The sequence below is a fragment of the Periophthalmus magnuspinnatus genome, chromosome 24 (genome assembly GCF_009829125.3).
Source record: "Periophthalmus magnuspinnatus isolate fPerMag1 chromosome 24, fPerMag1.2.pri, whole genome shotgun sequence".
In the NCBI taxonomy this organism is placed as follows: domain Eukaryota; kingdom Metazoa; phylum Chordata; class Actinopteri; order Gobiiformes; family Gobiidae; genus Periophthalmus; species Periophthalmus magnuspinnatus.
The window spans coordinates 27224931-27244124 of record NC_047149.1 but is presented as its reverse complement, the minus strand read 5'-3'; the positions used below and the strand labels follow the sequence as shown (position 1 = coordinate 27244124).

The following is a 19194-nucleotide window of genomic DNA, read 5'->3' as shown; positions in this document are numbered from 1 at the left end:
AGAATGAGTCTGAAGCAGCAGAGACAGAGATTCATTTTATTTACACAAATATCGCCCTCTGCTGGAGATTTAAAAGTTGCTAATATGACGACACATCGGCGTAAACCTCAAATACTCAGTTACGGCTCAAACATCAGATCCATAATGGGGTTTTCTGACCTCCTCTTTGAGCTTTTACAAGCCGGGGTCAAAGCACTGAAGGTTTTACGGCGCCACCTCCTGTAGACGCCGATAAACTGCGCCTAACGACATGAGTTATGGTTTCACTGATGGACGCTCGTGTTTTCAAAAGCCGTCAATAAAGTCTATTAGTGTTGACATTCAAAATGGCGCTGGCATTTGGAGGCGAGGGCGGTTTGGAGCGAGCGGCGGGGCGGGCGGCGCGGCGGGGCGAAATCACGCTTGCACATATACATATACACACATACACGTACACATATACATATATACATATATACACATACACACATACACATATATACATATACATATATACATATACACATATACATATATACACATACACACATACACATATACATATATACACATATACATATACACATATACATATATACACATATACACATACACATATACACATATACATATATACACATACACATACACATATATACATATACATATACACATATACATATATACACATACACACATATACATATACATATATACACATATACACATACACACATACACATATACACATATACACATATACATATATACACATATACACATACACACATACACATATACACATATACATATACACATATACATATATACACATACACACATACACGCATATACATATATACACATACACATACACACATACACATATACATATATACACATACACACATATACATATATACACATATACATATATACACATACACACATACACATATACACATATACATATACACATATACATATATACACATACACACATATACACATACACACATACACATATACATATATACACATACACATATACACATATACATATACATATACATATATACACATATACATATATACACATATACACATATACATATACACATATACATATATACACATACACACATATACATATATACACATACACATATACATATATACACATACACATATACACATATACATATATACACATATACACATACACACATATACACATACACATATACACATACACATATACATATACATATATGCACATATACACATACACACATGCACATATACACATATACATATACACATATACATATACACATACACACATACACATATACATATATACACATACACACATACACATATACATATACATATATACACATATACACATACACATATTCATATACACATATACGCATACACATATACACGTATACATATACACATAAACATATACACACATAAACATATACACATATACATATACATATACACACATAAACATATACACATATACATATACATATACACACATAAACATATACACATATACATATACATATACACACATAAACATATACACATATACATATACACATATACATATACACACATAAACATATACACATATACACATACACATATACATATACACGTATAGACATACACACATACACATATACACACATACATACACACACACACACACACCACCTCCTCTGAGGCGAGAACGACGAGGAAATGAGAGAAAACGAGCGACGCTGATTGAGAAGACAATTCTAATTTAATTAGACAAGATAATAGACAACACACTCCAACACACACACAACACACACTCCAACACACACACCAACACACACACAACACACACTCCAACACACACACCAACACACACACAACACACACTCCAACACACACACAACACACACTCCAACACACACATAACACACACTCCAACACACACACAACACACACACCAACACACACTCCAACACACACACTCACAACACACACTCCAACACACACTCCAACACACACACTCACAACACACACTCCAACTCCCCACACACACACACACACACAGAAAGAAACTGGAGGACATTTTAAATGTTGTTTGTTTTTGTGATTATGTAAATGAGCGCCCCCTGCAGTTATGTTACAGACACAGCCACATAATGAGACGCATCAGACTGGAGTGTGTGTGTGTGTGTGTGTGTGTGTGTGTGTGTGTATATATGTGTGTGTATATATGTGTGTGTGTGTCAGATGCCCTCCCGTGTCCACATCAGTGTTGTTTTTGTCTCGTTGGTTCATTTTCTCTTGAGACGACAGTGAAGTGTCTTTAGTCAAATGTGCAAACACTTTACACCTTTGTTCCTCCTCGCTCCTCCTCATCCTTCTCGTTCCTCCTTGTTCCTTGTCATTCCTCCTCTTTCCTCCTCCTCGTTCCTCCTCGCTCCTTCTCTTTCCTCCTTGTTCCTCCTTCTCGCTCCTTCTCCTTCTCGCTCCTTCTCGCTCCTCCTCGCTCCTCCTCGTTCCTCCTCCTCATTCCTCCTCCTTGTTCCTCCTTGCTCCTTCTCTTTCCTCCTTGTTCCTCCTTGTTCCTCTTCCTCGCTCCTCCTCCTCTTCGCTCCTCCTCTTCGCTCCTCCTCTTCGCTCCTCCTCGCTCCTCCTCGCTCCTCCTCGTTCCTCCTCGCTCCTCCTCCTCGTTCCTCCTCGTTCCTCCTCGTTCCTCCTCTTTCCTCCTCTTTCCTCCTCGTTCCTCCTCATCCTTCCTATTCGTTCTTCCTTATTCCTCCTCGTTCCTCCTCCTTGTTCCTCCTCGCTCCTCCTCGCTCCTCCTCCTCGTTCCTCCTCTTTCCTCCTCATTCCTCCTCATCCTTCCTCTTCGTTCTTCCTTATTCCTCCTCGTTCCTCCTCCTTGTTCCTCCTCATTCCTCCTCCTCGCTCCTCCTCCTCGCTCCTCTTCGTTCCTCCTCCTCATTCCTCCTCCTTGTTCCTCCTTGCTCCTTCTCTTTCCTCCTTGTTCCTCCTTGTTCCTCTTCCTCGCTCCTCCTCCTCTTCGCTCCTCCTCTTCGCTCCTCCTCTTCGCTCCTCCTCTTCGCTCCTCCTCGCTCCTCCTCGCTCCTCCTCGTTCCTCCTCGCTCCTCCTCCTCGTTCCTCCTCGTTCCTCCTCGTTCCTCCTCTTTCCTCCTCTTTCCTCCTCGTTCCTCCTCATCCTTCCTCTTCGTTCTTCCTTATTCCTCCTCGTTCCTCCTCCTTGTTCCTCCTCGCTCCTCCTCGCTCCTCCTCCTCGTTCCTCCTCTTTCCTCCTCATTCCTCCTCATCCTTCCTCTTCGTTCTTCCTTATTCCTCCTCGTTCCTCCTCCTTGTTCCTCCTCATTCCTCCTCCTCGCTCCTCCTCCTCGCTCCTCTTCGTTCCTCCTCCTCATTCCTCCTCCTTGTTCCTCCTCGCTCCTTCTCTTTCCTCCTTGTTCCTCCTTGTTCCTCCTCGTTCCTCCTCGCTCCTCCTCGCTCCTCCTCGCTCCTCCTCCTCTTCGTTCCTCCTCTTTCCTCCTCATTCCTCCTCATCCTTCCTCTTCGTTCTTCCTTATTCCTCCTCGTTCCTCCTCCTTGTTCCTCCTCATTCCTCCTCCTCGCTCCTCCTCCTCGCTCCTCTTCGTTCCTCCTCCTCATTCCTCCTCCTTGTTCCTCCTCGCTCCTTCTCTTTCCTCCTTGTTCCTCCTTGTTCCTCCTCCTCGTTCCTCCTCGCTCCTCCTCTCTCCTCCTCCTCCTCCTCGCTCCTCCTGCTCTTTTGCTCTTGTGATTGTGTTAGTTACAAAGTGGGAGTCGTCCTAAATAAAGCAGATGATCTGAGTCGTTTTACAGTTGTGTAACTCAATAAGACTCGTGCTGCGTTGTGTCGCCGGGGGAGACGCACAAACGCAATAACAACACAACAGTACAAACCAATGTAATCTAATCTGCTTTATTTATGGACTTTTTTAATAACAGCTCGAGACGGAAGGAGCAGGAGGAGGAGGAGGAGGAGGAGGAGGAGGAGGAGTCAGGGGAGACACAGTGCATTTTGTGTGAAAAGCTTTGACTTTAGTTTATATTTAAATCTGATCTGATGTTTCCTCGTCACACACAGACCTGGAGTTGTGTTTTGTTTCATTCTCACATGTTTAACACACAAACTCTGCAGATTTAGGCTGAAAACGCTCTGTTCCACCTTGTGATGTCATCATGTGGTGATACAGGAAGTGCTCCACTGTGTTTTTAAACTCCACACACCTTCATTTATAGAATCATTTGGATCATTTCAGTCCTGGAGTTGTCTCTTATCTCGACTGAACTAAAGGTAAAAGGAAGAGTTAACTTGAAAAGTGCTCTCCTCCTCATGTCTCCTCCTCTTCTCCTCCTCTCCCCCTCCCCTCTCCTCTTCTCCTCTTATCTGCTCTCTTCCTCTCCTCTTGTATCCTCTCTTCCTCTTCTTTCCTCCTCATGTCTCCTCCTCTTCTCCTCCTCTCCCCCTCTCCTCTTCTTTCCTCCTCTGCTCCTCCCTCTTTAGGCTGAGCTGTTCACATGAAAACTACCACTTGATGACATCACAAGGTGGAACGTCACATTTTGCTCTTTGTAGATGTTCCAGACGAATAATAATCAAACGTGTGAATGAAACAAAACACAATCTCGTCTGTTTGTGATGAATGTGGGACACACAGAGTCGCCTCTCCACAGATCTGACCTGTGACTGACACAGTAGCGTCATGTGTTTGTTTTCATGGAGACTTTGGAACTTTCCAGGCGAAGCAGCAACATCTCCATGGAGACAAGGACTGTCCACTGGAAAAGTTACGTACTGCACCTTTTAATTTGTGTTTTCATCCAGACTTTTCCTCAGACCGTTCCTCCTCCTCCTCCTCCTCGCCGTCTCCAGCTGCTCGTGTCGTCTGTTTTTTCGTCCCTCTCTCCTCTTCCTCTGATTAAAGCCTCTTTACGGCGCCGTGAAGAGGGACGATAATGACGCCCGCGCTTCGCCCACTTCCTTCGTCGACCATATTTGGCTTTAGATTCGTGTCATGTCCGTCTCTCCGGGTAAACGGCGCTAACGGGTTTTCACTTAGACGTTAATTGTCTGATGTGAGTTCGATGGCGATGTTTGTGTGGGACTGTGGGTTCAAAGGTCGTCCTGATGCGCTCAGACCATCCTCTTTACTCACACAGATGAGTTTAGAAGCACGTTTCACATTAGAGCAGAGTTTTACACCGACAGTGACGCTAACAACATCTAGCATGCTAATGTGCACATCCTGATCGCTTATTTTGACCTCAAGACCCAAAAGGTTTGATCCCTATTTGTGTGTCTCTGTGTGTCTGTGTGTCTCTGTGTGTCTCTGTGTGTCTCTGTGTGTGTCTGTGTGTGTCTCTGTGTGTCTCTGTGTCTCTCTGTGTCTCCGTGTGTCTCTGTGTGTCTGTGTGTCTCTGTGTCTCTGTGTGTCTGTGTGTCTCTGTGTGTGTCTGTGTCTCTGTGTGTCTGTGTGTGTGTCAAACATCACAGAGCAGGTGGAGGTGTCTTGCCCAAAGACACAAAAACAGTGGCTCTTTTACCCACAAACCCCAGACGGTGGTGTTCACTGTACCACATGTCCAAACAGGAGACTCGTTTGTTTTGCTGCGTGCGTCGCTCATAAATATGTGGTTGCCATGGATACCTCTTGTTTCTCTGTAAATTAGAGTGAACACAAACATGGCCCCGCCCCCTCCGCGGCCCCGCCCCCTCCACGACCCCGCCCCCTCCACGACCCCGCCCCCTCGGCCTCAGATCCTGGAACACTCCCAGTTTTCCAGATAATATGAATCTTTGAGCTCTGTGCCGTCGCTGCTGTGGAGGAGAGAGCTGTATATATATATATATATATATATATATATATATACATATATATATATATATATATATATATATATAGAGAGAGAGAGAGGACTCAATCAACAGATTTAGAATGAGACTAAACCAGGTCTGAGTCTCTTTTTGCTCTCTGTGCTAAACCCCTCCCCCTTCAGAGCACGATCACAATCAGCTGCATCAGTCGCCTCGTACAAATCTTACACCAAACCATCAGGAACCATGTCTGCGAAATCTAGAGATCTCTAGATGACTCAAACATGGATGATCTAAAGCCTCTTCAGACGTGATTTTAATGAGGAAGGTCAAGTCGGGTGCAGTGTTTGTGGGAGTGGGTGCTGTGTTTGTGGGAGCGGGTGCTGTGTTCGTGGGAGCGGGTGCTGTGTTCGTGGGAGCGGGTGCTGTGTTCGTGGGAGCGGGTGCTGTGTTCGTGGGAGCGGGTGATGTGTTCGTGGGAGCGGGTGCTGTGTTCGTGGGAGCGGGTGCTCTGGGGATGTGCTAATTGTTGTTTTACACAGTTCAGAAATCGAGTTTAGCAACGATTCTGTTTCCAATTAAAAAGTGTTTAATGAAGAGAGAGATAAAGAGAGAGAGGGGAAAAGAGAGAGAAAAAGAGAGAGAGGGAAAAGAGAGAGAAAAAGAGAGAGAGAGGGGAAAAGAGAGGGGAAGGATGAGAGAGAGGGGAGAGAGAGAGTGTCTGATTCTAAACCTCGTCTGACTCTGATCTCGCAGGTTTGTCGTTCTTGTCGTTCTTGTCGTTCTCGTCTTTACGTTTATTCATGAAAAGTTAATGAGGCTGAAGTTTTATTTTTGGTCATTATAATAATTAGAGCCGTCAAAGTGAATGAGCTAACACGCGCTAACACACGCTAACACGCGCTAACACACGCTAACACGAGCTAACACGCGCTAACACGCGCTAACACGCGCTAACACTTTGAATTACCCTGTTTGAATCGTGCCTTAAAAACATAAAAACAGTTTTAAACAGTTTGTCCCACAGTAGTAGTAGCAGTAGTAGTAGTAGTAGTAGTAGTAGTAGTAGTAGTAGTTGTAGTAGTAGTAGTAGTAGTTGTAGTAGTAGTAGTAGTAATAGTAGTAGTTGTAGTCGTAGTAGTAATAGTAGTAATAATAGTTGTAGTAGTAGTAGTAGTAGTAGTAGTAGTCGTAGTAGTAGTAGTAGTAGTAGTCGTAGTAGTAATAGTAGTAATAATAGTTGTAGTAGTAGTAATAGTAGTAGTTGTAGTCGTAGTAGTAATAGTAGTAATAATAGTTGTAGTAGTAGTAGTAGTTGTAGTAGTAGTAGTAGTAGTAGTTGTAGTAGTAGTAATAGTAGTAGTTGTAGTCGTAGTAGTAATAGTAGTAATAATAGTTGTAGTAGTAGTAGTAGTAGTAGTAGTCGTAGTAGTAGTAGTAGTAGTAGTCGTAGTAGTAATAGTAGTAATAATAGTTGTAGTAGTAGTAGTAGTAGTAGTAGTCGTAGTAGTAGTAGTAGTAGTAGTCGTAGTAGTAATAGTAGTAATAATAGTTGTAGTAGTAGTAGTAGTAGTAGTAGTAGTCGTAGTAGTAGTAGTAGTAGTAGTCGTAGTAGTAATAGTAGTAATAATAGTTGTAGTAGTAGTAATAGTAGTAGTTGTAGTCGTAGTAGTAATAGTAGTAATAATAGTTGTAGTAGTAGTAGTAGTTGTAGTAGTAGTAGTAGTAGTAGTTGTAGTAGTAGTAATAGTAGTAGTTGTAGTCGTAGTAGTAATAGTAGTAATAATAGTTGTAGTAGTAGTAGTAGTAGTAGTAGTCGTAGTAGTAGTAGTAGTAGTAGTAGTCGTAGTAGTAATAGTAGTAATAATAGTTGTAGTAGTAGTAGTAGTAGTAGTAGTCGTAGTAGTAGTAGTAGTAGTAGTCGTAGTAGTAATAGTAGTAATAATAGTTGTAGTAGTAGTAATAGTAGTAGTAGTAGTAGTCGTAGTAGTAATAGTAGTAATAATAGTTGTAGTAGTAGTAGTAGTAGTCGTAGTAGTAATAGTAGTAATAATAGTTGTAGTAGTAGTAATAGTAGTAGTTGTAGTCGTAGTAGTAATAGTAGTAATAATAGTTGTAGTAGTAGTAGTAGTTGTAGTAGTAGTAGTAGTAGTAGTTGTAGTAGTAGTAATAGTAGTAGTTGTAGTCGTAGTAGTAATAGTAGTAATAATAGTTGTAGTAGTAGTAGTAGTAGTAGTAGTCGTAGTAGTAGTAGTAGTAGTAGTCGTAGTAGTAATAGTAGTAATAATAGTTGTAGTAGTAGTAGTAGTAGTAGTAGTCGTAGTAGTAGTAGTAGTAGTAGTCGTAGTAGTAATAGTAGTAGTAATAGTAGTAGTAGTAGTAGTAGTAGTAGTAGTAGTAGTCGTAGTATTTTGTCCTGTTTTTGTCCCTGAGTTTCGTGTTTTTGGCTCCAGCACAAAACAAACTCTGGTTTATTTAATTTTTCTCACGTTGTAGGAGGATTTTTTTTTATTCCTAATTAAATTTTGGCTTTTTTTTTATTTATTTATTTTTTATGTAAATTTCAAATCCTCCACAGACTCTCACCTCAAAACTGCACCACCTGATTTTCAAACCATGAAACGAGGACGTGACCGGTTCATGTCTCACAAACATTCAGCCCTTAATGTCCACCTGCATTTGACCTGCATTTGACCTGCATTTGACCTGCATTTGACCTGCATTTGACCTGCGTTTGACCTGCATTTGACCTGCGTTTGACCTGCATTTGACCTGTTTGACCTGCATTTGACCTGCATTTGACCTGCATTTGACCTCGAGAGCGGGTCATACATCTGACCCGAGGCAGATGTGGCTGCAGACACAGGGTCATAAACCTCACTGTCATCCCCCAGACTCCTCCCCCTCAGGCCCAGACTCCTCCTTCTCAGGCTTAGACTCCTCCCCCTCAGGCCCAGACTCCTCCCCCTCAGGCCCAGACCCCTCCTCATCAGGCCCAGACCCCTCCTCATCAGGCCCAGACTCCTCCCCCTCAGGCCCAGACTCCTCCTCATCAGGCCCAGACTCCTCCCCCTCAGGCCCAGACTCCTCCCCCTCAGGCCCAGACCCCTCCCCCTCAGGCCCAGACCCCTCCCCCTCAGGCCCAGACTCCTCCCCCTCAGGCCCAAACTCCTCCCCCTCAGGCCCAGACTCCTCCCCCTCAGGCCCAGACTCCTCCCCCTCAGGCCCAGACTCCTCCCCCTCAGGCCCAGACTCCTCCCCCTCAGCTGCAGCTTTAATCCGTTAGAACATTGTCAAAGACAGACCTGGAGTTGTGTTTTGTTTCATTCACACATTTTATTATTCGTCTGTAACATCTACAAAGCTCAAAACGCTCTGTTCCACCTTGTGATGTCATCAGGTGGTAGTTTTCAGCTCCTTTTTCCTTTAGTTCAGTCTTGATTGAAATGATCCAGATGGATGTTCAGGGTTGGACACAGTGGACACTTCTGTCTGTGGAGGTCATTGTACATTAATATCACTGATTCTTGTGGGGTTTTGAGTGAGCGCCCCCTGCTGGGCCTCCTGCTGTGCCTCTTTCACCTCCTTATTCTTCCTGCTCTAATGTGAAACTAATCGAGTTTAACTGAACGTCTGGAAAAGACTCGTGACCAGTGACTTCAGCAAAATGTAAAAGTGAAAGAAACAGCGTCCTCAGGTTTATTCACATTAAATAAATGTGTCTCTATAAAGTCGACCTGTGCCTCCTCCTCTCTCCTCCTCCTCGACCTGCGCCTCCTCCTCTCTCCTCCTGGACCTGTGCCTCCTCCTCTCTCCTCCTCTCTCCTCCTCTCTCCTCCTCCTCGATCTGTGCCTCCTCCTCTCTCCTCCTCCTCTCTCCTCCTGGACCTGTGCCTCCTCCTCTCTCCTCCTCTCTCCTCCTCTCTCCTCCTCTCTCCTCCTCCTCGATCTGTGCCTCCTCCTCTCTCCTCCTCCTCTCTCCTCCTGGACCTGTGCCTCCTCCTCTCTCCTCCTCTCTCCTCCTCTCTCCTCCTCTCTCCTCCTCCTCGATCTGTGCCTCCTCCTCTCTCCTCCTCTCTCCTCCTCTCTCCTCCTCCTCGACCTGTGCCTCCTCCTCTCTCCTCCTCCTCGACCTGTGCCTCCTCCTCTCTCCTCCTCCTCCTGCACCTCCTGCTTTAGTTTAGTTGATTTATTTTCCAGTTTAATTCCAGGAGCGTTGCTGGTTTATAAATCAAATCAAATAATTTGTTTATTAAGGAAAAAGCTCCTGAGATAAAGTGTTTGGACCTCAGGGACTCGGGCCTCCTCCTCCTTCTCCTTCTTCTCCTCCTTCTTCTCCTTCTTCTTCTCCTTCTTCTTCTCCTTCTTCTCCTTCTTCTCCTTCTTCTTCTTCTTCTTCTTCATCATTTCAGACGCTCTCTCTTCTGTTACGTTGTTTTTTCCCTCTGAGTGTTTTGGGGGCGTGGCTTCCAGTGGGAGGAGCTTCTCCACAGACGAGAACAAAGTGATGTTTCCTCAAACGCACAGGTCTGAGGCACAGAGATGAAAACATGACGAGGAAATGAAACGATGTCATGTGCACGAGTAATGAGGCTTCAGAGAGGTACTCCTCTGTGAGAAAGAGAGAGGGAGAGGGGGAGAGGGAGAGGGAGGGAGAGAGGGAGACGGAGGGAGGGGGAGGGAGAGAGGGAGACAGAGGGGGGGGTTCCTGTCGTCTCATGTTTATCTGTAATTACTGTGTCTTTGATCAAACATGTGCAGCTGTGAGAGGCTTTTTAGAACGAAGAGTCTGTACTGAGAGAAAGAGAAAGAGAGAGGGAGAGAAAAAGGAGAGAGTAAAGAGAAAAAGGAAGAGGATAAAGGCGATAGAAAAAAGGACAGAGAGTGGGGGGATGAGAAATATGAGATAGAAGGAGGGAGAGAGAGAGAAGAGAAGAGAGGAGGCCATGGTGAAGAGAAGGAGAGGGACAGGCTGAGAGAGGAGAGAGAGGAAAGAGGAAAGGAGAGAGGAAAGAGGTGAGAAGGACAAGAGAGAGAAAGGAGAGAGGAAAGAAAGAGGGGGAGAGTGATCCACCAGGGCCTCAGTCGTAACGAGCTGTCTCTGTCTCTCTTTCTCTGTCTCTGTCTCCGTCTCTCTGTCTCTCTGTCTCTCTGTCTCTTTCTCTGTCTCTCTTTCTCTTTTTCTGTCTCTTTCTCTCTGTCTCTGTGTCTCTTTCTCTGTCTGATTCTCTGAGTCTAAATCGGCGTCGACATTATTTTATTTTCATTATTTTATTTTCATTATTTTATTTTCATTATTTTATTTTCATTATTTTCCTGAAGTGACCAGTTTGCCTGAACAGACTCAGACTCAGTGTTTCATCTTTAACAGTAGATGGAGTAAATAAAACCACATTTATTATCAGTTAAAACTGCACTTGCCATTATAGTGTTTACATTTTCCCATAATCCCTTTCACCACAGCGTCCAGCACAGCGAGTATCTGCGCTAATAGAAGCGGCGAGTCCACAGGAGGCCGGGGAGACTTATAAAACACACTATAAACATTAAGGGCTCTTGAGTGAACTGGGTCAAAACAGAAGGAACAAAGAGGAAAGAGAAGACTGAGGCCACAAAGCAGTTTAGCAGTGCAGATAGCGCTAGCAAGATTAGCACGCCCCATAGAATACACCAGGGAGATACGGATCCGGCAGCGCCATTAAATATAACTGACCTAAAAACAGCACGTATAAATCAATGGATCTGATCATGTGGGACGACCAGGGAGGGGACGAGGGGGGGACAACAAGAAGGGGGACAGTGAGGGAGAGAGGGGACGGTGAGGGAGAGAGGGGACGGTGAGGGAGAGAGGGGAGGGTGAGGGAGAGAGGGGACAATGAGGGGACGAGGGAGGGGGGCTGTGAGGAGTGTGTTTGCACAAAAGAAACCAGGACTAAACCAGGACCCTCCTCCTTTGTCCTGACATGATCATTACCTGCAGCCTGACCACCCTCCTCCTCTTCCTCCTCCTCTCTTTCTCTCATCCCCCTCTCCTCTCACCCTTTTCCTTGGCTCCTCCTCCTCCTCCTCCTCTTCTCTTGTGACATGATCATTACCTGGAGTCTGACAGCGCGGCTCTAATTGTGTCTCTTCTGGATCCAACAAAACCTTTACGTCCATTTCCCTTGTTTTCTGTTCTTCCTCCTCTCATTCCTCCTTCCTCCTCCCTTTCCTTTTTCATCCTCTTTTTGCCCCTCTCTTTCCTCCTTCTTCCTCTCTTTCCTCCGCTCGTTCCTCCTTCCTCCTCTCTTTCTTCGTGTTTTTCCTCCTTGAAATACAAAGACGAAGAGAATGTTCCACAGTGCGGCATTAAACACGTCCATCTCGGGTGTATTTGGTTCCAAATGGTTTTTGTGTTCTCCCTCGTTCTTCTCGACACTTGTTCATCCCTCAATTCTTCCTCATTCTTCTCATTCATCCCTCTGTTCTCCCTCGTTCTTCCCATTCATCCCTCTGTTCTCCATCGTTCATCCCTCTGTTCTTCCTCGTTTTTCTCATTCATCCCTCTGTTCTTCGTTCATCCCTCTGTTCTCCCTCGTTCTTCTCATTCATCCCTCTGTTCCTCGTTCTTCTCCAGACTCGTTCGTCTCGTCTGATTCTCGTCGTCTTGTTAAAAATCGGTCACTTTTTCTCTTGAGGTTTTTGAAAATCACGTCTGACTCTTGTTCTTCTCGTTTTTTTCCAGACCACCAAAGCCGTGAACAAAGGCGACTTTTCGTTGGCGAACATCGCGTCTCGGAGGGCCCTCTTCCTCGCCGCTCTGTCCATCACCATCGGCACCGGAGTCTACGTCGGGGTGGTCGTGGCCCTCATCGCCTACTTATCCAAACCGGGACACATATAGCGACGGTGTTGGTTTTGTCGCCAACTTCTGGGAATTCCGGGCTGGAGGACGATTTGGGAATTGTCTGGACTTTTTTGGGGGGATGTGTCGTACTTTGGCTCTTTCTCTCCGCTCCCCAAGGACTCGCTGTCAGCTGACGTTAGCCACGCGAGCGGAGAGGGGTCACAGAGGAGGGCGCGAGCGAAGGGAATCTGGGAATACCGTGTGAAGAGGAAAGTGATGTTATATGTTGGGAATTTTCCAAGTTTCCCAAAGGATTTTGCCGTAGCTGAGACTTGGGCCTGAGATAAACAGAAACGACGGTGCGTTCTGTTTTCATAAAGACGCACGACGTAGCTTTTCTGGTGCAGGGGTTTGCCACCCGCTCGTCTCCATGGTGACTGCACGGCATTAAACTCATCGATCTCCATGGAAACAAGCAGGCGACACCCACAGGCCAAGTTACAAGTCAGATCTGCGGAGAGTTGGCCTGGCTCACAGTGAGAATGCATGTTTATCTATGTATTTTTTAGCTTTTAAAACACCGGAATAATCCAGTCAAAGTAATTCCATCTCCATGGAGACAAGCAGGTGGTGTACGTCCTCCACCAGAAAAGTTACATATTGCACCTTTTACCAGACTGTAACAGAACAGCTTTGAAAATGTCGCCGCGTCTCGGTGAAAGAGTTTGGATTCCTCGTCGTCGTTCTTGTTCTGGACGAAACGGGACAAACCTCTGAGGACTTTCCCAAACGGACCTTGTAAATTCCTTCTGTTAATGTTTGGATCGTGTGATTTAAATGTCCATGATGTGGTTTTTCCTGCTCACGTGGCTCTGCTTCTGTTCGTCTCCTGTGGCTCCTGTGTCAAACGCACCTGATCTCACTTTGTGTCACGTAATTAAAAAGTCATGACGTTTTCTCATTGTCTAAAACACGTCTCTGTGTCTTTGTTTGAATCCACAGTGATGGACTACGACCTTTTGTCACGGTGCAAATGTGTTTACAGCTCGGATCTGTAAAATAACTGGAGGCTCCTTCTGTTTAGAGCGCTCTGGAGTCGGACTAGTGGCCACTCATTGGTACTACAACGAATTTATCTCATAGAGCGAAATGTAATCACTGATCATAAACTTTTTCTCAGCTCAAAATCTGTCTGTTGTCTTAAAAAAAAAGTCTTTAATTATTAGTTTCGGCTTCGCTCTCTGTCCGTTCTAGCTAAGCTCCAGCTCTGATTGGTCAGATCGGTCACATGGTACGATCTGAACGAGCCTCTGAGCGACGTGAACGAGCCAAACTGTCCTGAACGAGCCGCAGGTTTAGAACGTGGCTCAGAAGCTCCTGAAGCACAAACATTGGCATTTATATTTTTGTTTTTATGTTTCGTTCCCTCACCTCCTTCGTGGTCGCTCCGCTCGCTCTCGTCGCTCAGTCTCATAACGGCGTGTGGTCGATGGGCAGGATGTACCGAGCCGCTAAAGGCTAAACTAGAAACATGCGCCATTGAGCACGTACAGTCCAGTGGAACAGAGACGAGCCAGGTCCACTCAGGGCTTATAGTTTTCACTTACGTCCGAGACTCAACAGGACAAAGATCTCAAACATTTCACCGTTTATGTTTTTAGAGTCAGAACATACTTTAGTTTGTCAGATGTCAGCTGACCGAGGGTCCTGTTTGAAGCGTTCTCAGCCCGACCGTTTCCCGCTCCTGTCCCACTTCGGAGCGCGGTGCGTCCGGTTTGAAGGCGGCCGACCTCGAGCCGACCCACGCGGTGAAAGTGGTGAGAATTTTATTTAAAGTGTTTGGTTCACAAAGCCACGATTTCTCTGCATGGACAGAAATGGACAAGTAAGATCTGACCACGAGGCAGAAGGAGAGTATGTGTCCTGGTTTAGTCAGGGTTTAGTCCTGGTTTAGTCCTGGTTTAGTCTTGGTTTAGTCCTGGTTTAGTCCTGGTTTAGTCCTGGTTTAGTCTCAGTTTAGTCTTGGTTTAGTCCTGGTTTAGTCCTGGTTTAGTCTCAGTTTAGTCCTGGTTTAGACCTGGTTTAGTCCTGGTTTAGTCCTGGTTTAGTCTCGGTTTAGTCTTGGTTTAGTCCTGGTTTAGTCTCAGTTTAGTCCTGGTTTAGTCCTGGTTTAGTCCTGGTTTAGTCTCAGTTTAGTCTCAGTTTAGTCCTGGTTTAGTCCTGGTTTAGTCCTGGTTTAGTCTTGGTTTAGTCCTGGTTTAGTCCTGGTTTAGTCCTGGTTTAGTCTCAGTTTAGTCTTGGTTTAGTCCTGGTTTATACCTGGTTTAGTCTCAGTTTAGTCTTGGTTTAGTCCTGGTTTAGTCCTGGTTTAGTCTCAGTTTAGTCCTGGTTTAGACCTGGTTTAGTCCTGGTTTAGTCCTGGTTTAGTCTCGGTTTAGTCTTGGTTTAGTCCTGGTTTAGTCTCAGTTTAGTCCTGGTTTAGTCCTGGTTTAGTCCTGGTTTAGTCTCAGTTTAGTCTCAGTTTAGTTCTGGTTTAGTCCTGGTTTAGACCTCGTTTAGTCTTAGTTTAGTCCTGGTATAGTCCTGGTTTAGTCCTGGTTTAGTCCTGGTTTAGTCCTGGTTTAGTCCTGGTTTAGTCCTGGTTTAGTCCTGGTTTAGTCTCAGTTTAGTCTTGGTTTAGTCCTGGTTTAGTCCTGGTTTAGTCCTGGTTTAGTCCTGGTTTAGACCTGGTTTAGTCCTGGTTTAGTCCTGGTTTAGTCTCGGTTTAGTCTTGGTTTAGTCCTGGTTTAGTCTCAGTTTAGTCCTGGTTTAGTCCTAGTTTAGTCCTGGTTTAGTCTCAGTTTAGTCTCAGTTTAGTCCTGGTTTAGTCCTGGTTTAGTCTCAGTTTAGTTCTGGTTTAGTCCTGGTTTAGACCTCGTTTAGTCTTAGTTTAGTCCTGGTTTAGTCCTGGTTTAGTCCTGGTTTAGTCCTGGTTTAGTCCTGGTTTAGTCTCAGTTTAGTTCTGGTTTAGTCCTGGTTTAGTCCTGGTTTAGTCCTGGTTTAGTCCTGGTTTAGTCCTGGTTTAGATCTACTTTACTCTCACCTTTGGTCATGACGTTTGTGTAATGACCGAAAGGACAAAATGGCCGATACAAGAGTGTAAAGGAGTTTCCTCCGCCGGGTGGCTGGGCGCTCCCTTAGAGAGAGGGGGAGGAGCTCAGTCTCATGGGAGGAGCTTGGACTCTCCACCACATGGAGAGGAGCAGCTGAGGTGGCTCATGTCCTACCAGGAGGAGGCCCTGATGAATATCGAGGAATCGCTGGCGGAACGATGTTTCTCTGGCCTGAGAACACCTCAGGATCTCCCTGGAGGAGCTGGAGGAAGTGTCTGGGATGAGGGAAGTCTGAGAGTTCCTGCTCAGACTGCTGCCCCAGTGACCCGGCCCCAAATAAGAGGAAGAAAATGGATGGATGATAAGATTTGAGCAGTCCAGGGTTGACAGAATAACTAGTAGGACTCATTAAGTGTTTGATTTATTTCTTGCAGGTCAGATCTGTTTATAGAATATTTTTGGAGAAGTGTTTTTTTAGGGTGGTCAGGTCAGAGGCATACTGTTGTTTATCGTCTATAAAAACATCTCACTTTAGAACATGTGATCACGACAGGCCTAAGACCACACCCACCTCCAGACCTGTGACCTCCGGCCTCTGCTCCTCTGATTCTGATCCTAAACTCAGGTAGATGTGATATTTTCTCTACGGAGCCAGAACTGATCCATCGTTTGGAAAATAAAAAACGCCCAGGCACAAGCTCAGATTTACCCCTGGAAACCCCTTATACCCCCTTCACACCCCCCTATCCCTCCTCACACACCTCCATTACCCCCTCACATACATCCATTACCCCACACACACACATCCATTACCCTCTCACATACACCCATTACCCCTCATACACACACATTACCCCCTCACACAAACCAATTACCCCTCACACACATTACCCCTCACACACACTTCTATTACTCCCCCTCACACACCCATTACCCTCTCACACACTCCCATTACCCTCTCACACTCTCCCATTACCCCCTCACACACACACACATCCATTACCCTCTCACATACACCCATTACCCCCACACACCCATTACCCCTCATACACATCCTTTACCCTCTAACACCCATTACCCCCTCACACATACCCATTACCCCTCACACATACCCATTACCCCTCACACACTCTCCCATTACCCCCTCACACACACACACATCCATTACCCTCTCACATACACCCATTACCCCTCATACACATCCTTTACCCTCTAACACCCATTACCCCTCACACACACATCTATTACTCCCCCTCACACTCACCCATTACCCCCTCACACACACACACACATCCATTAACCTCTCACACACACCTCCATTACCCCTCATACACATATCCATTCCCCCTCACACACTCCCATTACCCCCTCACACACTCTCATTCCCCCCTCACACACCTCCATTCCCCCTCACATCTCCGTCTTATCAAACGCTGCCGCTCTTTCCCCTCGTGACTCAATGCTCCGTAAGATTAATCGGATTTGGCTCTCAGTTTTTTGCCAGTCATAAAAGTTCTAAATTAAAATTGATTGGGTGGTTGAGAGTTTGACGGGAGCCATATTTCGAGCAAAAAAAACACACACCCACATTTCACCGTGGAATTTCAATTTGTTCAGCTTTAATTACAAACAAAAATAAACGTACTGTGACATTGTTTTCAAAAGGGCCTATTAATATTCGTCCCTTTTAGCGTAAGTGGCCGTAGCGACAGATGCTAGTTCGCGCAGGCTAGCTCCCCGGTGGCATTTTACACTGAGTTTTCCCAGAGCGCGGGTGCATTACTCATACCTGACATTTGCGGGGTACAATTAGCTTCCCTTAATGGCTTTTTCTGAAGGAACGTGTCCTCTGGGGGAGTGACCTAAAACAGCGCAATGGCATTCATTTTAATAATAAGACACAAGTAAACTACTCCCTTTGGCGGGCCGTTTTTAATGCTCGCTTGTGCCTTAACCCTTGTGTTTTTTAAAGCTTTTTCGAACTCAATCTGTCTCTGATTTTTTATTTTGATTAAGACCAGGCAGGAAATTAAACACGAGTGTAGTTATCTCCATGTTTTTGAGCTAATGTGTCTCGCCCAGTTACAAATCGATTTTATAAGCAGCTCGTGAGGTCCAAATGTGTCTTTACGAGCGGGCAATTATCAGGGCGTGCGAGTTAGCATGCTAGTTATTTATTTTACGTATTTGACAGGGACATGGTAAATGGTCATATACACTCCTTTTTTTTTTTTTTGTAAAGGGATATATTTACAAGAAAACTTCACAAAGACGAGTGAGTCTGGAGTCGTGTGTGTCTCCCTGATTCCAGAGTGTGTGATTGACAGGTGGATTGACCAATCAGAGCGAGGCAGGGCCCATTTGTGTCAGAACAAACACACCCGGAGTTGTGTTTTGTTTCATTCACACACGTTTAACACAAAAACGAACCCTGTAGATTTAGGCTGAGTTCTTCTTCTCTCAAACTGAAAACGCTCTGTTCCACCTTGTGATGTCATCATGTGGTGATACAGGAAGTGCTTCTAGAATCATTTGGATCATTTTAGACCTGGATTTGTCAAACTTTGTAGTCACAGCTCTTGTTTTAGCCTCATTTAACCTGCTTCACTCCTCGTTGCACCTGCAGATGTTAAAGATTTTCTGAGCAACTGAACAAAAGCTAAAACTAAAATATAAAATTAAAAGCAACACCGTAAGTTTATTCTAGTGAGTCCAAGGGTAAAGCAGCTGAGGTCTCTATACTCTCTGTGTTACTCGAGTACAGTTATGGGTACTCTCCCACCGTCGAAACGCAGTGTACGACTTTCTGACAGCAGCCTCCTCTTTCTTCTCCTCTTTTGTTTTGAAGAAACGATCGATTCAAACCCAAAATACTGTGTGTGCTCCTCAGAGGGTTGTGCTTAAAGCGGCAGTGAGTCAGAGCGGAGGAGGTTTACACAGAGGAGCAGCTGGGATCCAACGGACGTGTGTGTGTGTGTGTGTGTGTGTGTGTGTGTGTGTGTGCGTGTCAGGTGATATAAAGTGTGTAGAGGAGAATCGATGCAGCAGTTACTTAAGTCCCTCTGTATAAATACTGAAGTGTTTTGGTTTGAGGCCAAGTTTCTTTTTCTGTTTATTTCCTGAACACAAGAGCTGCTGTCGGCCATAACCCCCCACACCAGAACAACACCAGAACAACACCAGAACAACACCAGAACAACACCAGAACAACACCAAAACAACACCAGAACAACACCAGAACAACACCAAAACAACACCAGAACAACACCAGAACAACACCAGAACAACACCAGAACAACACCAGAACAACACCAGAACAACAGCAAATCAACACCAAAACAACACCAGAACAACAGCAGAACAACAGCAAATCAACACCAAAACAACACCAGAACAACACCAAAACAACACCA

General features: G+C 45.1%; 1 protein-coding gene across 1 annotated transcript in view; it reads left to right on the top strand.

Moving 5' to 3' along the window:
* Nucleotides 1-13656, top strand: part of syndig1l (synapse differentiation inducing 1-like) — a 63192-nt gene extending 49536 nt beyond the window's left edge. Inside the window, exon 4 of the mRNA XM_033991141.2 lies at nucleotides 12588-13656. Coding sequence (XP_033847032.1) covers nucleotides 12588-12746 — 159 coding nt within the window. The 3' untranslated portion in view covers nucleotides 12747-13656. The remainder of the gene's footprint in view (nucleotides 1-12587) is intronic.
* The last annotated feature ends 5538 nt before the right edge of the window (nucleotides 13657-19194 follow it).